Below are 20,775 nucleotides of genomic sequence, written 5' to 3'. Positions count from 1 at the left end.
CACACAGGGAGCCAACATGGGAGGGAGGACAGCCAGGCCTGGGTCTGCTCAGAAGACTGTGTACTCCAATTTTCAGATATTCTGGACCTCTAAGGAAGCTGGCACTGGCCCAGGATACCCAGAGAAGCTAGCAGAAGTCCCGGTGTGATCTTCCCTCTCCAAATAACCCCACCTGAGCTTGATGCAGCCAGCCCAGCCCAAGGGAAGCACCCAGATGCCTGATTCCATATACTCAATTCCTATATCCACCCAGGGACCGGATGATCCAGAGCACGTGCTTCCCTCCAAAGAGAGTTCGCCCAGTGCAATCAGTTCAGTTGCTCTGTCCACCCTACCATTTCTGACAGTAGCTTGAAAGCAGCAGAGCCATGAACAAAGGATGCCACGGGAAGGCAGGAGTCTGGGTTTGAATCCCAGGAGGGATGCTCAGCCAGCTGCAAGGGTCCTTGGGCCACACACTTCCCCTCACCCCTTCCCAGCTGGCAAAACCAGAGGTGAATCAGACCACTAGTGTGTTCCAGATTCTAGGATCCTTACAATGTAGTTATGGACGAAGGGAGTTGGGTTTTAAAAGTTCTGCTGGGCTTTGTCATTTAAGAGTCTCTTAAAGCACTGCTACAGGGCTATTCTTCACTATTTATTGGGAGGTAGCCAGGTTTGCAAAAAAAAAAAACAAAAGAAAAAACAGACAACAGAAGCGATAGAATGGAAGCTTTACAGGGCAAGGAGCTGCCTGTGTGCCCGGCACCTCGCGCATTCTACATACTCATTAATTTTTTAAACAGATAATAACAGCTCCGGAGAGCAGAGGGAAGGAAACTGATAATCACAGAGCATGTACCAGGTGCAAGCCACTTTACTGGGTGATTTCTAAGTACCATCTCCTGCCTCAGGGCCTTTGTAATTGCTGTTCCCTCTACCTGGAATGCTCTTCCCCCTGGAAGTCCTATCACCCCCTTCCCTGACCACTATGTACAAAGCAGCCCACCACTCGCCCCACCCTGCTTGCTTTTCTCCACAATCCCAGTCATCGGATTTTATAATTACTTGCTCTTAACTTAGTTGTTTGTCTGTCACCCACTCCCACCAACACAGGCTCCACGAGGGCAGGCTCTTGTTTTCTTCTGAGTGCCTAGAACGGTGACACCTATCTGCTGAATGAAGGCATGAAAACACCGCCAGGCCTCACCTCACTTACCCTGACATCAATGCTAGGAGGAAGTCCCTCTGATCCTCGCTTTACAGATAAGGACACAGGCTAGGGGCCTGCCCAAGGTCACCACCTGGGACATTGCAGAGGCAGGATTTAAGCTCCCCTGTCCGATTTCAAAGTCCAGGTCCTCACTCCCCTACTCCACTGGGTCTGCCGTGTTCTCTTCCTGTGGCCTCGCTGCACACCCCAAATGCCAGGGTGAGTGCTGTGCACATGGGAGGGGTAAGGAAATGGCTACTGAAGTCAGGAACCAATTTCAGCACCAGAAATATTTTCTCTGCCATCTCCTTTGCCTCAATACACACAGCAAACACCTCCCCCACACACACATCTCATCACCCTTCGGTTAGGGCTCTGCTGATGTAAGCGAAGCTTCCTTTCAAAATGCGCACAATCTCCCTCGGTGCCTGTTGAATACACTGGGTGGTTCATCACCAGAGCCAGGAGCAGGGAAGAGAAATTCTCACTTCCTCTCTTTCTCCACCATGGGGCTGGGTGGCCTGGCTTCCATCCTGGGGAAAGCAGGAAGTCGGGGAACAAAAAGCAATGCCCTCAGGTGGAACTGCCCAGACCCTTGTCCTGCGGGTGGAGGTCAGCACGCGTCTTTGTTGGAGACCCTTGGTCACCTGTGTTCCTTCAGCTCCAGGGAAGACCAAGTGGCCAGACCCTCTGAGGGGGATCCCTGGTTGGTGACCTTTAGCCACACCAAAGCATGACTCCAGGTAGCAATAACTCCAGGCAACACTGCCCTTCCCTCTTCAAAAAGAGGCTCAGCTCCCCCATCCCAAAGAAGTAAGCAAAAGAAAATCCAAACTATCAAAATAGAGACAACTCCATTGAGTAAAAATAGAAAATGTTTTTTTTGAAGGAACAAGAGTGTATTCGTCCGTTTTCATGCTGCTGATAAAGACATACCTGAGACTGGGCAATTTACAAAATAAAGAGGTTTAATGGACTCACAGTTCCACGTGGCTGGGGAGACCTCACAACCACGGTGGAAGGTGAAAGGCACGTCTTACATGGTGGCAGACAAGAGGAGAATGAGGGAGCTAGGCAAAAGCGTTTTCCCCTTATAAAACCATCAGATCTCGTGAGACTTATTCACTACCATGAGAACAGTATGGGGGAGAGCGCCCCCATGAGTCAATTATCTCCCACTAGGTCCCTCACACAACACAAGGGACTTATGGGAGCTACGACTCAAGATGAGATTTAAGTGGGAACACATCCAAACCATATCAAAGAGGCTGAGACTAACCTCAATGACCATCAATAGGTGAGGGTCAACCTACATTATTGTGATACACTTCTATGACAGAACACTATGCAGCAGTGAAAAAGAATAAGGCAGCTGCACACGCATGGAGGGTCTCCAAAATATTCTGTCCAGTGAAGAATCATGGTGGACAGCTAGCTGTGTGCATGCATGTCCAGATACACAAGAAACGAGCAGCAGCGTTTGCCTCCAAGGAAGGCCACTAGGGGCTGTGTGGGCATCCAGTAAGGGAAGCTTCATTTTTCATTACATGCCTTGTTATACTAATCAAATCTACCTGATGCATATATGAGTATTTCAATTTTTGTAATTTATTTTAAGAAACTAGACTATGCCCCCCAAGGAATTTTTCTTAAACTGCTTACAACAATTTCATTGCCTTCCTACCTATGAGACCTGCTAAATACCCCTAACTTTCCCCAATGCACTATTCATCTCAGGGAACTCCCTGGAGGCCACCCATTTTTAGGTAACAATACTTCCTTCCATTTGCGCAGAAGTCATGAAGCTCTTTCAGGGCAATTAGCAAAACAGGAGTTGGAATCCTGGTCACTGCATGCTGACTATACTAGTAGGTGTTTATTTATCCTCTCCAATCCTTACAGCAACCCTAGACATGAGGTGCTCCTCCCTAAGGATGAAGAAAAAACAAGGCCCAGCAAGGGAAAGCAAAGCGCCAAAAGTTACACAGCCGGGAAACTGCACCCTCCAAATCCAGACCCAGCACCATGAGACCACAAAACCCAAATCTGTTCTGTCCCATAGCAGAGATGCCCCACGTCAGGCTGCCTCACTTAATCTCATGTATTCCTTCAATCAAAGGTATAAGCTGACCCCCTGCAATGTCCACGACAACAAAACACCAATCGGGTACCCTCAAGACAAGTCAGTACTGGCTGGCGGCAGTTGAGGCGCCCTGGGACAGCTTTGCCTTCTACCAGGTCCCCCTGAGCCCTGCCTACGACAATGCCCCAGAAGTGCCCTGTCTCACTGCCCGGTGAGACACTAAGGAGTAGGCAGGGCCGCAACACCAGTCAACCTCTGGGCCAAGCAGCCCAAGCCAGCAGCAACTGCCATCTCTGTCACCCACTTGCAGGAAAGCTCAGCCACACGCAGTGAAATTCCTTCTACCTGGACTGGCATGATGTTGCCATGGCCATAACAGGCATCTCAGATTGCACCAGGCAAATGCCAGCATCAAAACTTACTCCTTCCTTGGCTGGGCACGGTGGCTCACACCTGTAATCACAGCACTTTGGGAGGCTGAGGTGGGTGGATCACAAGGTCAGGAGATCGAGACCATCCTGGCTAACACGGTGAAACCCCGTCCCTACTAAAAATACAAAAAATTAGCCGAGCGTGGTGGCAGGCGCCTGTAGTCCCAGCTACTCGGGAGGCTGAGGCAGGAGAATGGCGTGAACCCAGGAGGCGGAGCTTGCAGTGAGCCGAGACTGCGCCACTGCACTCCAGCCTGGGCGAAAGAGCGAGACTCCGTTTCAAAAAAATAAAAAATAAAAAAAAACTTACTCCTTCCTTAAAATGCACTTACTTATTACAGCCTGGGGAAGGCAGACCACGTTTAAAGTTTAGAGAGAATTTTGACTTTTTATCCTCTCTGTCTCAGCCCCTCCCCTCCACCACCTCCAATCAGACAAGTTGTCTAGGATACAATTTTGATACACTCCAAAATCCTCCTATGACAAATGGCATGGAAAGGGGGAAAAAAATTCTCTGTGTTTACTGCCACGAGAAACATCAAATAAATTAAAGGCAGGCTAGGCACAAGGTGGGGAGCGGGGGTATGTGACAAAAGTGAAAAAGCAATTAGCATGCGTACATGTGGACACAGATGAGTTCTCGTGGGATCTGTGACCACCCTGGAGGACACAGATTTTAATTCTCAAGTAAAAACCAAGCCATGTGGATGTGTAACTCTTAGCTCAGCAAGTGACACACAGTAGGTGTGCAGTAAGCCTGTGCTAAACAAAGTCCGAGTTCAGACAACAGCTGCTCCCCACCAAGAAAACACCAGACTAAAAAAACCACTGAGAATTAAGGTGGCTTCTCCTTTCCCATCCATAACGAGATGCCCGGAAACATTGCAATCAAACAGCAGAGTGGTGAAAATTTCAAAACAAGCCACTGATGAATTATGGCTTGAGAATAAAGAACACTACTATCACCTGTGCCCCGACCCCTGAATAAAGGACTTTCTGACTGGATCCACCATTGTGAAATACCGTGTGCCACACTGTCTTAAAAGTAAGATGAAATAAAAGGTAGGCAGCTTATCTGTACTTCTTTGGTGCAGAAGAAACAAAGCCTACAGACAAAGCCCTCTGCCCATGGACAAACATGTCTAGCAGGTGATCAAATTCAACCCAGAGACGAGAACAGCAAAATGGATTCTGGTCCTGCTGAATCCGGCTGCTTATGTAGAACCCCTGGCTGCCCTGGCTGTCATTTACAACCAACACAACCACCACCAGCCGTGAAGAGCCAGTGAGGCCCAGGGACTGGGAAGTTTGGGTACAAAGAGGGTATGGGGCACCACATTCAGGCCACAGTCTGGGCAGACGGGCCCTTCCCCACAAAGGTGCAGTCCTGGGTCCCCCAGGGAGGGGGCCCTGGCCTCCCCATCTCCCCTCCCAAGTCAGCTGTCGCCTGTCTGCTTCCTCCTTTGTTTACGAGCATTTCGGATCCAAAGTCTCCAAGCACAGGGTGCATCAGACCTGGCAGCTGTCACAAGCCACATTAGGCACTCTGTTGGCTCTGTAAGGATTTAATCAGTAACTGGCCCAGAAGACCAGGGCAGGGCAAGCTCTGACCTGATCCCACAGGAGGCAAAGTTTACAGGCAGGCCAGGTGGGTGAGGCTGCTGGCTCCTCTGGTAAGACAACCTGGAGGGCTGTCAGGTCCCTTGGACCCCAGACTAAAAGGTGTCCCTAGCTGGTGTCACCCAGCAGGTGGGACTGGGAGCCCCAGTATGCCTGCATCCCAGTCTGATGCAGATGTGCTCCTGGAAGCCTGGTCTTAAATCTCTCACAATTCAGTTAATTGGATCAACGGAGACAGACTGCAGAAGGTTTGGGTAAAAAAGAGTATTTGGTTTGTTTACTGGTTTTAATCCATATCAATCACTCTGGGTCTTGTTCCTGAAGCCCATACAATTAACCAGATATTTACCAGATGATTCTGAGTTGGGCTGTGTAGACGGCTTAAAATATGGATGATTGATATTTCAAGTAAGGATATGACTATAGGAAACACACTCGGAACATCAGGAGCTCAAGGCTGGGCATGGGGCTGCTGCGAAGCCACAGGACTGCAAAGGGTTTTTGTTGTAGGGAACTGCACTCAAATTCACCTTTGTTTCATTTGGGCTCATATTTCTCAATAGAGTGCTTAGGCTGCACTATAAAACGCAGACGGATTACATAATGTCCAGGCCTCAGGGAAACCCCACAGGGGCTCCTCTGCTTCCCCGAGAGCCTGGACACCAACCAGGTGTCTCATGATGGGACAAGAGCCCTGGTGGCAGTCCCAACCTCACCTCTGCCCCGGAGGCCAGCCCTCTAGCCAGGCCAGCCCTCACAGCCCCACCTCCAGACTCACAGGCCCTGAGGCAAGGCTCCCTGGAGTCCCCCAGAGGGCAAGGGCAAGACTTAAGGACACCCCCTGCCTGCAGTGCTTGGTGACGAAAGGCAGCGGAAAGGGGATTTTGCCCGCCCATCGGACACTTCCTTATAGTTCCTCTTGCCACATTTCCTAACACCAGAGCATGGCTCTGCCAAGAGGAATCTTGCTCCGTGGATAAGCCTCAGTCCCCAGTACTAGACAGGTGCTCTCCAGAGAGGCCCACGCTACCGACGGTGCCACCCACTTGGGCTGGCCAAGGTGAGCAAGGGGCCTCTGGCTATTCAGGTCTTTCTTCCTTCCCTCTCTCTCTCAGACAGACCTCTTGAGCAATTGGAGGTAAGTGGGGAGCCATTAGCCTCGAGAGCTGGCTTCCTGTAAACTGAGGGCGGCAGCAGCGGGACACTCGCTCCTGGCTTCTCCCATGGGGAGAAGGGGCTCCGCCTGGCCTTCCCACGGCAGGTCACTGTCCCTTCTAACCATTTTCGTACCCCCACCACCACTCCCCTTCATTTTGTGGAGTGTAAGAGAAAAAAAAAAAAAAAAAAAAAGGCCAATAAAGTACCCCTGAGCCAGGTGAAAATTCTGAAGCCAGATCTGGGTCTCCAGATCCCAGGCAGGGGGCACCGCGGTCACCAGTTCCTCCCCACATCGGAAACACTCTTTACTGGCAAATTTTCAGAGGCTCTCTCCCCCTCCATCCATTGGAAAGCCAAATGCTGCGGCCTGTGGCTCGGGACAGGCTTGAGAACATGCACCAGCCTGACCGGGGACTGGGCCGCCTCCCCGCGACCAGCAATCCTCCCTGAGAAAGGAGTCTTTGCAGATATTGCACCAATGTGCCCACAGGAAAGAGAAAATAGGTGCTCTAAGCGTGTCGGACCCCAAATTCAGAATAAAAGTCCTCGAGTACTGCAATGCTCTGGGGTGGGGGGTGGGGGACTGGATCAAGGAGTAGGATTCTTCAGCTAACTTTTCCCCTCTCCCCATTCCTTGGGGAATGTGTCATGGCCTGTGACACACCGCCAAGGGAACATGGATGCCAGGGAAATGTCTACACACGCTACACGTTTGTGACATGCCATGTAAGCGACACCCTGTTTCCTGGCTGGGTTTTCTTGGCACAGGTGTGGGCAGGCAGTGGATTCGGCCCCCTCCCACTGTGCTTAGTAAACAGGATCACGGTGGCCCCAGGGAGGAGTGTGCATTCTGGAGAAGACAAGTCACCCCTCCAAGGAGGATGGGACCCCCACGGCAAAGCTCAGGCCCCAGCCACAGCCGGTATTTGAAACTGTCCTTGTTTCAAAACACAAAGCATCCTGTTCAAGCTCCTACCCGCCACCCCCACTCTCCCCTCGACCCCACCACAGCTGTCTTTCTCCACGTACCAAGGCCACCATTTGCAGATCTGATTTCAGAAACAGATCAATGGTTTTTCCTCTCCGACTCATCCAGCTGACCCAGTCCTAGCCATGTATTTAAAAACAATAACAAAATTAAACCTCCAACAACAAAACACACACGTATACACACACTCTACAGACAATGCCGGACCAGGGCTCGACCAAGCAGCTTCCAGGCTAGAACTCGACCACCGCTAGGTCCTGAGATATTCCAGGACCACTGCCCCCTCCCCCTCCACTTCCAACCTCTCAATGTACGAATGAGATTTTCAGAAAGGGAAGCACCCGGTTCTGCCTGCCAGCCCTGGCAGGAAAGAAAATAAAGGACGGGTAAACCAAACAGAGGAACTGGCTTCTGGAAATTCTTTGGGTTTGGGGGTTTCGAGGTTTTGTTGTGTTGGTTTTTTTTTATTTTGAGGGGTGGTATTTTGTTTTCCCCTCCCCCATCCCTCAGATCCAGATGGGCCAGGGGCTTCCAGAGAGAGAACCCCCACCACCATCAGGGCCCAGCGTCGGGTCCATCCTCGAGTCCCAGCCACCAGAAACACAAGAGCTGGGGGCAGAAGGTCCCCGGGCACCCAGCCTGGCGGTGGGCCGAGTCTCCAGAATTTTAAGGGTCTCTCCCGAGCCCAGTCGGCTGGTCTGGGCTTCACACTCCAAAATTGAGCCCAGCGAGCAGGCCAGGAGCGGGGCGCCCTGGTTCTCCCCGTTCCCCCAGCACCCCCCACCGCCCCCCAGGCCCTGGGCTCCAGGTGCAGCGCCAGGGGGCAGCCAGGGAGGGCGCATCTCGGGCCCCGAGGGGAGGCTGGGGAGCAGCCGCGCAGAGCCACTCACCGTGGCGGACGCCAGGCTGTTGTCGGCCAGCGTTAGGTGGTGCGGCTCCCAGCGCCTCAGGAATTTCGAGGTGAGGATCTTGCTGAGAAAGGTCCGCGGGTGCCGGATGACACAGACCTGAATGTCGCCCTCCTGCAGCAGTTTGTACCTCATCCCGTTGCAAAGCAGAAGAGCCCGGCGGCAGGGCACTGCGCCCATCTTCGTGCCCTCGGGGGCCGACACGTCGCCCCCCAGCAGCGGCTTGGTCTCCTCGATCTGCCGGGGGTCGCCGCCGCCACCCGAGCTGCTGGTCACATCCATGGCCGCGCCGGGGGAGGGGGCTGGGGGCGGGGAGAGGGGGCTGTCCTGGGCTGCTGGGGCGGCGAGGCCCCCGGATCCGGCGGCCCGCACCCCCCCACCCCCCGGGAAGGTGGGGGGGTGTGGGGCTGGGGGCGCCCGCAGGGGAGGGGGCGCTGCCCGCGGGGGGCGGCGCGTGCGGCGGGCTGGGCCGGCCTCGGCGCTTCCTGCGGTGCTCTGGGCTTCCTCCTAGCTCGTCGGGTGCATACTCGCGGCGGCTGACCGGGCTCGGCGGGCGGCGGGGAGGGGCGGGGGAGGCCGAGGGCGGGCCGGGGCCAGGCGCGGAGGGCGGGCGCCGGGGTGGGGGCGGCGGGGTGGGGGCGGGCGTGTCTCGGGGCCCCGCGCCGCCGCGCGCGTGTGTACGGAGCGTGTGTCCGCGCGGCCGTCCGGGCGAGAGTGGCCGCGGGCGGGGCGGGCCGCGCACTGGGCTCGCGGAGCCCGGGGCGCCCGCGCGATTGGTCCCCGCGGGGTCATGTGCCCGCCCCTCTGACGTCAATGGCGGCAACGGCGGCGGCCGCGGCGGCTTCGGCCTCTCGCGGGCGGAGTCCGCGGTCCGGGCGGGGTCGCGGCCCACGATGGGGAGGTGCCGCCCGACGGGAGGGGAAGCCCCTGGGGAGGGGGCTGGGGCGGGCGAGCTCCGCAGGGCCCCGGCCCGCCCCGCCCGGAATGTGGGGAGGGGGCGGGGCGCGGAGGCGGGGCGCGTGACGTCACGCCAGCCGCGCCCCCGCGGGTGCCCGGGCGGGAGCCCAGCCCGGCGGCCCGAGAGAGGGGCCCGCGTCCCGCCCACCCCGCCGCCCCCGGGCTGGACTCGGACGGGGAAAGAAGGATACCCGAGGGCCGGGGGCTGGAAGGAGGGACCGGGGCTGGAACCCTCGACCACCGACGCCCCCTCCGCGGTCCAGGCTGCCCAGCGGGCTGGCCAGATGGAGCCGTGGGACGCGGACGCCTCCCCGACTGAAAGTGTCCCCGCGGTGATCATGAGCCCACCCTGCCCTGTCTCTCACTGCGGGACCCGGCAGGCCTCGAACTCTTGGCCTTGGACGTCTGCTGGCTTTGGCCTTGGGGGTTCTCAAACCTTCTGGGGAAAGGGGACGGCCCCCCATCCCCCTTTTTTCTTCTGCTCCTGGAGACAGAGCCTCTTCTAGGAACCCAGTTAAAGCCCCCACTACCTACACAGCCACCCGTCTTGTGCGCACCCCAGCAGCTCCCCCTACTTTACCTTCCCTGGGACCCCACCTGGTCATTTTATCTGAGTTCACAGGCCCAGCACCAGCCCACGAGAGAACCATATTCCATTCTCTTGTGACCCGGGGTATCAGGAACTGCAGCCTGGATGCAAAAAGCTTCCTTTCTGCCATCACAAGCAGCCGGCACCTAAGGCCACCTAGCAAATGCTCAGCTCCTCAGCCAGGTTTTCTTACCTCCATGTGCTCCTGCAGCTAATAACGTTAAAACCCCAGATTTTTGCCTTTTTAAGTGAAGGTGCCTCTGTAGTGAACACATGAATGTGTGCAGCGTGTTGAACTGCGTCGTGAACACTGCGGAATATCCACAGCATCTGTGCCGTTGGTGGAAATTATTCACACCCCCTCTCCCAAGAACAGGCAGCGTGAAGGTGCTGCCCAGAGGACCCTCTCCCCGAGCCTGGCCAGGGTTTCAGGCAGGGGGTGAAAGGCAGGTCCCAGGCTGCATCCCTCATCAAAGAAGACTCACATCCAGCCTGCCCAGGAGATGCCTCCTGGGGGAGGCACAATTAGATTAGAAATTTAGAAATTCATTAACTCCCCACAATTTGCTGCAATTTCCTTCAAGTTTTGAGCTCGAACAGCCTTGAGAAAACCACCACGCATGAAGGGGCAAGACCTAGATATGTAGGTATTAGGGGGTGGTTGTGGCCAAGAAACCCCCCAGTCCATTAAGGGGGTGGAAATAGATCCTTCGTTCAAATTTTTTTTAATTGAGCTCCTGCTGTATGCTGGTCACAGGCCAGGCACTAGGGTATTAATAGTAGTGACTATAATAACCACAGTGGCCAGAGACTTCCTATGTGCTAAGAATTTTGTATGCACACATCATTTTCTTCTCACACCCTATGATGTAGGTGCTGTCCTCATACTCAACCACAAAGCAAGGAGGTCAGAGTCCAGAACAATAACAGACATTGTGCTTGGTGCTCCAGGAACAGAAAGGGCGATGTCTAACCCAGTGTGGGGGACCAGGGTACTCTAAGAGTTCTTTAGGAATCAAGTAAAGAAGGGGACAGGTGCTCGAGGAAGAGGGAATGGCTCCTACCAAGGCAAAGAGATGAGAGGATGCTCAGCTTGTTCAGGAAACTGAACTCACTTGCCATGGAGTGCAAGGTCCCTGGAGGAGGTGGAACAGAGATGTAGGCGGTGAGCAAGCAGCGCCCTGAAATGCAAACTGAGGGACTAGAGCAGTGGGGAGACACCACATGGGCCATGCAAAGGAGTGACTTGTACACGGCATCTTCAAAAGGCTGCAGTGTGGCACAGATGAGCGTTGCAGAGGAGAAACCTACATGCAAGGAGGCTAGTGAGGAGACTTTCATCCCTACCTCCCCCCACAGAAGGAAGCAATAAGGGCTAGCACAAAGTCCCTGAGCAGAGTGGCCCAGTGGCAGGCAAAGCAGTTGCTGTCCACTTCAGGGACATCCGTGAACACGCCCTTACCCATACAGGGCATAAAACTCCAGTAGAAGGAGGAGATTTAGCAGAATGCAAATCCCTGATATATTCCAGGACCTTTCCAGACATCCTCAATGCAGTGCAGTAGAGTGGCTGATTTGTAAACATTAAGTAGGACATACCATGATAATGACCGGTACCCCAATGCCAGATACTATGCTGGAGGCCTTATATATTTGTTCTCATTTATTCCTCCTCACCAACCTAGGAAGTAGGAACTATTACCTTCCTCACTTAAGAGTGAGGAAGTTGAGGCTCAGACAGGGTCAGACAACTATGAGGATCCAGCTGAGTTTTGAACCTCAGATTCTGTTTGACCTCAAATTCCACGTGGTTCCCACTCCTCTGGGAATTTAGGAAGACATTACAAATGTCTATCTTTGTAATGTTGTCCTGAGCAAGCATTCAGGAAAAAAGTATTGAATTCAATCAATGTCATCTTTAAATAACAGTATTTCTTAAATATAGTTTCAAATCAGGGAAATGGAGCCCCCAAGACACTGCAAAGAAAGTTCCTAAGGGCAGGAGCCAGAATCGTGTGTCTGGCAACAGCACTAGCTCAGTGCCTGGACAGAGCTGGGGTACAGCAAATACACAGCGATGGATTGTCAAACACATACTCCTTGGTACTTAGCAAAGGTCCAGCCACAGGATCAGGTCAGTAAGTTGCGGGGGATGAGATGGGATGGCATTAGTACTCAGTCTGTGACAGTGTGACAGTCGAGTCCACAGCCTCCTAGACTGGGACTTGGGTAACTCATTGCAGGGCCCCTCCACCTTCCAGTATCCCAGATTCCCAACCTAGAAAGGAATCTTAATCCAGCCGTCAGACTCCATCAGAGCCGCATCCCTGGAGCTCCCCAAATTATAGGAGACACAAGTCCATCGAGCTCCTGTGAATGGACCATGTCCCCGAGTCATGCTCAGTGCCCCAGAACTCCCTCCAAAGAATGGTCTGAGCCCCTAAGAGTCTCGCCTTCTAACACTGAACTTGAGAAGCTTATGGAGTAGCAGGAAGGGCACGGCGGTTCATGCACCCTTCACTCCCCTTGGGCTCTCGCGGGCTCGTTCACTAACCAAAGGCCAGTTCACCAGACAAACCTGTCATTTTCTGCATTCTTTGCTGGCGGTGTCTCCTTGTGTGAGCCAGGTTCCAAAGGATGACGTCTGCCCTCACCTGAACTACCACTTTCGTTCAACAGCGCACTGTGGGGTCACCCCGGGCCACACTGGTGGAGGACTCACTCGGTCAAGCTCAGTGCTGGGAGCTGGGATGCCATACTGAACAGGCAGTAAAGTGCCTTCGTGGGCACAGTCTCAATTCCAGTTCTCTGAGGTGTCCCCTGTAGCCAACTCAGAAGGGAAAGACACACCTGTTACCCAGGCTGCCATTAAGGAATTTGATGAGGTGGCAAAGTCCCTGTTGGGGAGGAGAGCAACGGAGCTGAGGTGCAGCCTAGGAGAGGTGGAGCTGAGGCGCCTTCCAGCAGCCGCACAAGTAAGTGGATGTTCCCCTGTTCCCGTGAGGGCAGCATTTTATGTGCTATGGATCTGTAGTACCCAACAAGGTCCCCGGCCCTCAAATAGGTGCTAATGGGTGCTAATAAACAGATATTTAATGGAATCAAATAAAAGAAAGAATGAATGAAGCAGGGCAAAGTAAATGCATCATGATTATCTGTTGAATGGCTAGATCTAGCTGCAATGCCAATGTCCTCACTCCGAGCTACATGACCCTGCTTCATTCATTCTTTCTTTCTTTTATTTGATTCCATTAAACACCTGGTTTATTAGCACCTATTTGAGAGCCGGGGATGGTGTTGGATACTACAGATCCATTGCACATAAAACGCTGCCCTCATGGGACCTCAGCAACTATTGTCCTGGGGGATCAGCAACTATAGTCAAGGGGCCAGATTCAGCCCATGGACTCCAAAGCCTAAAATATTCACTCTCTGGCCCCTTTTCAGAAAAAGTTTGGCAACCCCTACAATAGACATAAATAACTTCAAGAAGAGAGATACAGCAAAATGTACTGAAATAATTAGGAAATGATGGGTTTTATTACCTTTTAAAACATATTATTCATTTAATTGTAACTTTACATAACTAAATATTTTTTTTTAACTGGCTGTTTAACAACCAGTGGTCTCCAATGAAGATCCACCCCAGCCGCTGTACAGCTCTCTCTCCTTGCCCCACCCCACCATGGAATGGTGCACAAACCCCAGTGCACTGCACTGTACCCTCCAAGCGAGCAGGGTTCATTCTGGTTTTGCTCAACACTGTATCCAGTGTCGTGTTCAACAGTCAGCCTGCGGAAAAAAGAAAAGCCTGATCTATAAAGTTGGACAATTTCCCTGGTGCAGATACAACCACCGTAGCCAATTATTATACAAGCTATCAACATATGTCCTTTGACGTGGAGTTAGGAAGACATGCACCCCACAGCAGAGTTTTCACCACACAGATACAATACACCAGCAAGCGGCCAGATTCAGCCCATGGACTCCAAAGCCTAAAATATTCATTCTCTGGCCCCTTTACAGAAAAAGTCTGGCGACCCCTACAATCGACATAAATAACTTCAAGAAGAGAGATACCAGCAAAATGTAGTAAAATACTTAGGAAGTGATGAGTTGTATTACTTTTTAAGATATTTAATTGTAAGTTTACATAACTTAATTTTTTTTTTTTTTTTTTTTTTACTGGCTGTTTGGCAACCAGCTTGCAAAATTTCTGAAAAATTAACAATCAGCTGTCATGAGCCATTACAGGTCGGCTTCAGGACACCGCTGCTTGTTTCTCCAGGGCATTGCACAAAGTAAATGCACCATGATTATCTGTTGAATGGCTGGATCTAGCTGAGATGCCAATGTCCTAACTCCCAAACTACATTACCCTGCTTCGTTCTTTATTTCTTTTCTTTGATTCCATTAAACACCTGTTTATTAACACCGATTTGAGTGGCAGGGACTTTGCTGGGTATTACAGGTCCATCACACATATGATGCTGCCCTCATGGGAGCTCACAGTCATGTGGGAAAGCCAGACGCCCCCACAAAAAAATAATCACAACCGCCCCCCAAAAAAGTATGCCAAGAAAAAAACAAGCTCTCTGCTCTTTCGCTTACCAGCTGTATGTATCTTTGATTTATTTACTGTGAAGTGGAGTCGTCACAGTACCTTCCTCCCAGGTCGCAGAAATTCAATGAGATGATCAAGCCGAACCCAGAGTAAGCACTCGCAATAGTGTTAGCTATTTCACATCACCACTGTTATTTTAGAACCTGTGTTGTCACGACCCTTGCAATGGACCCTCCATCTAGACCACTGTTCTGAGTCGTTCCCATTTGCCCAGCAAGTGGGTATAGACCCTCTAGACACAGCATCTCTGCAGGATTGGAAGCAGGGTTTCCAACTTGGGCCATATTCACATTTAGGATGGATGACACTTTGTGGCAGGCAGCTGTCCCGTGCACTCTGAGATGTTCTGCAGCATCCCTGGCCTCCACCTGTTGGATGCTAGTAGCATCCTCAAGTCATAACAACCGAACATTTCTCTGAACTTTGCCAAACGTCACCTAGGAGGCAAAATCACCCCTGGTTTCAAGGAATATGTTTACTTCTCCCTCTCAGCTGGCAGAGGATGCTGTGGTGTTAGCCACCTCCTCATCAGTTGTCCTGTGGGTCACAGTCTCGGGGAGATTCTATTGTCCACACTCGTACCCTGACACGTTCCTCCTCAGATGCCACTTACAAGGTCTAGTAGCAAACTCATTCCCAGCCAACTTTATCAGACCATCAAGGAACATAGGGCCCCATAGGATGGAATGAGATGCAACTTGTATTAAGTCATGGTTTTGGAGTCCGTTTAATGGCGTGAGGCTGCGTGTGTAATAAAATGTTAAGCACCAAAAGCAGGCAACAAAATTGTTCCTAAGCAGTCCCAATTTCGTAGCTACCCATGATGCTATTGCTTTTGGGGGATTCTTCGGAAGTTTCGTCTGAAAATTCTGTCTCAAAATTACATCAGCCAGGAAAGCATTCCTGAGTCTCATTTATAACAGGCATCAGGTACTAGCATAAGAGAACAGACACTCCGTACTGATGGCATTTAATGTGCTGATCAAATAATAAAATGTGCTCATTCTCCCGGTGTAAAAAGAGGAGTCGTGTTTCGTGAAGTTGGTGAACATTCTCCTCCCTCTTCTGGGCTGATGTGAAGCCAGCCCATTCTCTAGCTCCAGCAGTGGGAAGGGAGGAGAGGGGAAGGTGATTCACATTCAGCCGCCTGTGATGCTGGGGAGCCGAATGATAGCTCCCCACCCTCTCTGCTTTTAGGAGACGAGGGAGGGCAACAAGGGAACATGAAGTGCCAGCCTCTCCCCCTTCCCTTCTCACTGTCACCAAATAATTAACTCTGGAGTTGCTGAGAAAGTACTACAGAGGACTCAGTGCTTTCCTAGAACTAATATTTCTTACAATCAGTTGATTCATTGCTTTGCCTACATACACCAAAATAATAGTAGTTATCTCCGGAGAGATGGGATTATGGGCAACATGTTGTCTATTTATTTATTTAGAGACAGAATCTCGCTTGTTGCCCAGGCTGGAGTGCAGTGACGTGATCTCAACTCACTGCAACCTCCACCTCCCAGGTACAAGCAATTCTCCTGCCTCAGCCTCCCGAATAGCTGGGATTACAGACACTCGCCATCACACCCAGCTAGTTTTTGTATTTTTAGTAGAGATTAGGTTTCACCATGTTGACCAGACTGGTCTCAAACTCTTGACTTCAAATGATCTACCCCCCTTGGCCTCCCAAAGTGCTAGGATTACAGATAGATATAAGCCACTGTGCCCAGCCTCTTTTCCTTTGAAATCAACGTTATTTTTGTTTGGTTTGTTTTTTGTTTTTTGTTTTTTGTTTTTTTGAGACAGAGTCTCGCTCAGTCGCCCAGGCTGGAGTGCAGTGGCATGATCTCGGCTCACTGCAAGCTCCTCCTCCCGGGTTCACACTATTCTCCTGCCTCAGCCTCCCAAGTAGCTGGGACTACAGGCGCCCGCCGCCACGCCTGGCTAATTTTTTGCATTTTTAGTAGAGACAGGGTTTCACCATGTTAGCCAGGATGGTCTCGTTCTCCTGACCTCGTGATCCGCCCACCTTGGCCTCCCAGAGTGCTGGGATTACAGGTGTGAGCCACCGCGCCAGCATTGGGGGATTTTTTTGAGACAGTCTTGCTATATTGCCCAGGCTGGTGATATAGCAAAACTCTTATCTGCAGTGGTGTGATCATGGCTCATTTCAGCCTCTACCTCCTGGGCCCAAGCAACCCTCCCACCTCAGCCTCCCAAAGTGCTGAGATTATAGGTGTGAGCCTACCACACCCAGTCAAATCGATGTTTGGAGTATACTTTGCATGTAACAAACTGCACCCATTTTGCCAGGCACAGTGGCTCCTGCCTATAATCCTAGCACTTTGGGAGGTTGAGGTAGGAAGATTGCTTGAGCCCAGGAGTTCATGACCAGCCTGGGCAATGTAGTGAGACCCTGTCTCTACCAAAAGACAAAAAAACCCACCTCGTTTTAAAAGAACAGATTGACAAGTTTTGACACATATATACACACATGTGACCATCACCTCAATCAAGACATGAACCTGGATGGAACTTTCCCACAGACTCAAAAAATGTCTTCCTATCGCTTCTCAGCCTTTTGGCTAAGATCAAGTGTAGTATCTGTTCTGATCAGTTTAAAAAATGTCTTCCTGCTCCTTTGTAGTCAATCTCAGTCACCCACCGCCAGCCCCAGGCAATCCTCGATCTGCCCTCAGTCACTGTAGATAGTTTTACCTTTTATTGAACGTCACATACATAGAATCAAAAAGTATGGGCCGGGCGCGGTGGCTCAAGCCTGTAATCCCAGCACTTTGGGAGGCCGAGGCGGGCGGATCACAAGGTCAGGAGATCGAGACCACAGTGAAACCCCGTCTCTACTAAAAATACAAAAAATTAGCCGGGCGCGGTGGCGGGCGCCTGTAGTCCCAGCTACTCAGGAGGCTGAGGCAGGAGAATGGCGGGAACCCGGGAGGCGGAGCTTGCAGTGAGCCGAGATCGCGCCACTGCACTCCAGCCTGGGCAAGAGCGTGAGACGCCGTCTCAAAAAAAAAAAAAAAAAAAAAAAAAAAAAGTATGCACTCCTTTTCTTCTGACTTCTTTGGCTCGGTAGAGAAGGATTTGAGATTTGTCCACATTGGTGCTTATATCGTTGTCTGTTCTGTTTTGTTGCTGACTAATATATCCATGACACAGATATCCCTCTTATGAGTAAGTTTTGCTTTCAATTCATTTTAATTTTTTTTAATGCCATTTATTTTTTAAGGAAACTCACAGAGACTTTATGAAGAGTTCAAATGCCAGGCTGCCGTTGACTCGTGGACCTGGGGCTTGGCTACACAGAAGGGAAGGCCATGGATCATATTTTTAAAAATAAAAAACACTGGGGGGCTGGGCACAGTGGCTCACGCCTATAATCCCAGCACTTTGGGAGGCCAAGGTGAGATGATCACTTGTGTCTAGGAGTTTGAGACCAGCCTAGGCAACATAGGGAGACCCCATCTCTACTAAAAAGAAAAATTAGCCAGGCATGGTCACACACGCCTGAAATCCCAGCTACTCAGGAGGCTGAGGTACAAGAATCACTGCAACCCAGGAGGCAGAGGTTGCAGTGAGCCAAGATTGCATCACTGCACTCCAGCCCAGGCGACAGAGCGAGATCCTGTCTCAAAAAAAAAAAAAGAACAAAAATCCACTGTGTTTTTCAGATTAATTACATCTGTCTCCCACACCAGTTTTAGCAGTGAGACTGCTCAAATTTACCAATTTAAATGTGATTGCCTTTCTTTCCTCTCCATCATCTCTGAGTCAGTTGCCAAGAACCAATGAAAAGAAGGAACTAGGGAGGAGAAGTGGTTTACACTTGTGGAGCAGGTACTGATCTTCCAAAACTCACCCACACCCCCATTTGCATGGGTCAGTCTAGACAATCCTCAGATCGGGATGGGTGATGATATCACCCCATTTTGCAGATTAGGAAGCTGAGGCAAGGTCAAGGGTTCATCTAAAACCCCACAGCAAGAGCGGGGGGTTGGGGGGTGCCGGAAACTCCAACCAGGGACTCCAGGTAGAAAAGCAAAGACATCAAGAGGACAGACCATAGATTTGAAACCCAGGACTCCATTGTCTTCAGCTGGGTTCTGCCAACCAAATATCTTAATCTCTCTGAACCTCAGACTCCTATCTGTGAAGTAGAGATTGAATGGTGATACAATGAGCTAAGTAGGTAATGCATGAAGGTGCTCAGGACAAGATATAGGAAGAAGTCAGTTCTCAATATAATGGTAGGGGGAAATGGCTTCTCGACCCTTGGTCTCCTTTCTTGAACTACAGCATGAAGTCGGAACTGACTCCAGCCTGCCTGGGCTGAGGAAAAAGGAGTGGATATTTTCTTGTAGTTCCAGGGAGCAGAGCTTCACAGATGTAATGAAGCGAGGAGAAGGCAGGCCAAAGCCTCCAGACGTCTCTGTTGCAATAGTAACTAATCAGAGTGAACTAAAGAAATAGACATGGGTTGTTAGGAGTCAAGGGCGCCTCCCAGGGCCCCAGTGGTGTGAAGATAGCCAGACCCAACAGGGGCCAAAGATCCAAGGACCCATGGACCTTCTCTGTACTTCATGTTTCTGCTTATCTCTAGGTTAGGCTGGCTTTATTTGCTATGTTACTTTTGCATGACAGGAGGTGGCCATTGGAGAGGGCATCCCAGATTGAACTAGGATCTGTTCAGTCCAGTTCTGAGGGAAGGACTTGGCTTGGGCCAGATACTCCACCTCAGCCACTATCTGAGCCAACTTGGACAAATATGGTTGCTGGTGATCAACCCCTACAGGTGAACACGACAGTCAAGTGGGTCATTGTGAACTGGGCAGGGCATTTCTTCCTTTTATTAATAAAAATAATGGCCGGGTGGCCAGGCACAGTGGCTCACGCCCGTAATTCCCAGCACTTTGGGAGGCCAAGGCAGATGAATCACGAGGTCAGGAGATCGAGACCATCCTGGCTAACATGGTGAAACCCCGTCTCTACTAAAAATACAAAAAATTAGCCAGGCGTGGTGGCAGGTGCTGTAATTCCAGCTACTTGGGAGGCTGAGTCAGGAAAATGGCGTGAACCCGGGAGGCAGAGCTTGCAGTGAGCAGAGATCGCGCCACTGCACTCCAGCCTGAGCGACAGAATGAGACTCTGTCTCTAAAATAAAATAAAATAAAATAAAATAATAATAATAACAATGACCAGGCATGGTGGCTCACGTCTGTAATCCCAGCACTTTGGGAGGCTGAGGTGGCTGGATCACCTGAGGCCAGGAGTTCAAGACCAGCCTGGCCAACATGGTGAAACCCCATCTCTACTAAAAATACAAACATTAACTGGGTGTAGTGACGCATGCCTGTAATTGCAGCTACTCAGGAGGCTGAGGCAGGAGAATCACTTGAATCCAGGAGGTGGAGGTTGCAGTGAGCCAAAATCATGCCACTGCACTCCAGCCTGGGCAACAAGAACAAAACTCTGTCTCAAAAAAGAAAAAAATAATAACAATAGCTAAGACCCATATAGGGCTCACCATGGGCCAGCCACTTTAGTAAGCACCTTGCATGTATTTAAATTAATCCTACAAAATGATTAACTTAATCATTTAAATTAATCCTTATAAAAACTTGATGAAGTTTATCATGTGCATTGTACAGATGAGGAAACTGAGGCACAGAGAGGTTAAATGACTGACCCAAAATCACACTTGAACTGGGCCAATCTGATACCAGGCCTGCTCTCTCAGCCACCATGCCATATTGCCTATTTTAGCCTCAGTCATATTTTTTACAATTCATCTGTTAGCCCATGTCTCTCAAAATAAAAAAACATGAGGAAGGGGAAGAATCTGAGATGTGACATTTCACCAAAGCATTTAACAGCCAACAACGGAACACAGAGGCACTTTGCTGGCCATCTCCCTGTTTTTATTTTTACGCAGAGTTGAGGGAGGAGGCACTGCCATGTTCTCAGGGCCTCTCAGGGTCTCCTGCAGCCCCGGGACACTCCCACTGGCCTGCGACCACCTGGGGCCGACCACCTGGGGCCGAGATCAGAAGCTGCTAGGCTGTTACCCTGCATCTGCATACAGCAGGCGCTAATGCTAATACCGTTTGTGGTTGCTGAGAAAATGTGTATCTCGCACTACAGTTTTCAAAGTTCTTCCAAAGACAGGGAAAGAGATCAGTTAAAATATCATCCCTATGAAACCTTCAAGAAGGTAAT

General features: G+C 51.0%; 1 protein-coding gene and 1 pseudogene across 1 annotated transcript in view; one reads left to right on the top strand and one right to left on the bottom strand.

Annotated features, from left to right (window-relative positions):
* Positions 1–9,096, bottom strand: part of CMIP (c-Maf inducing protein) — a 266,897-nt gene extending 257,801 nt beyond the window's left edge. The window contains exon 1 of the mRNA XM_050773197.1: positions 8,363–9,096. Within this exon, the coding sequence (XP_050629154.1) occupies positions 8,363–8,662 (300 nt within the window). The 5' untranslated portion in view covers positions 8,663–9,096. The remainder of the gene's footprint in view (positions 1–8,362) is intronic.
* Positions 9,097–17,106: 8,010 nt separating this feature from the next.
* Positions 17,107–17,207, top strand: LOC126945162 (uncharacterized; annotated as a pseudogene).
* The last annotated feature ends 3,568 nt before the right edge of the window (positions 17,208–20,775 follow it).

Source organism: Macaca thibetana, chromosome 20, assembly GCF_024542745.1.
Source record: "Macaca thibetana thibetana isolate TM-01 chromosome 20, ASM2454274v1, whole genome shotgun sequence".
Lineage (NCBI taxonomy): Eukaryota > Metazoa > Chordata > Mammalia > Primates > Cercopithecidae > Macaca > Macaca thibetana.
This window is presented reverse-complemented; position numbering and strand designations above follow the sequence as displayed.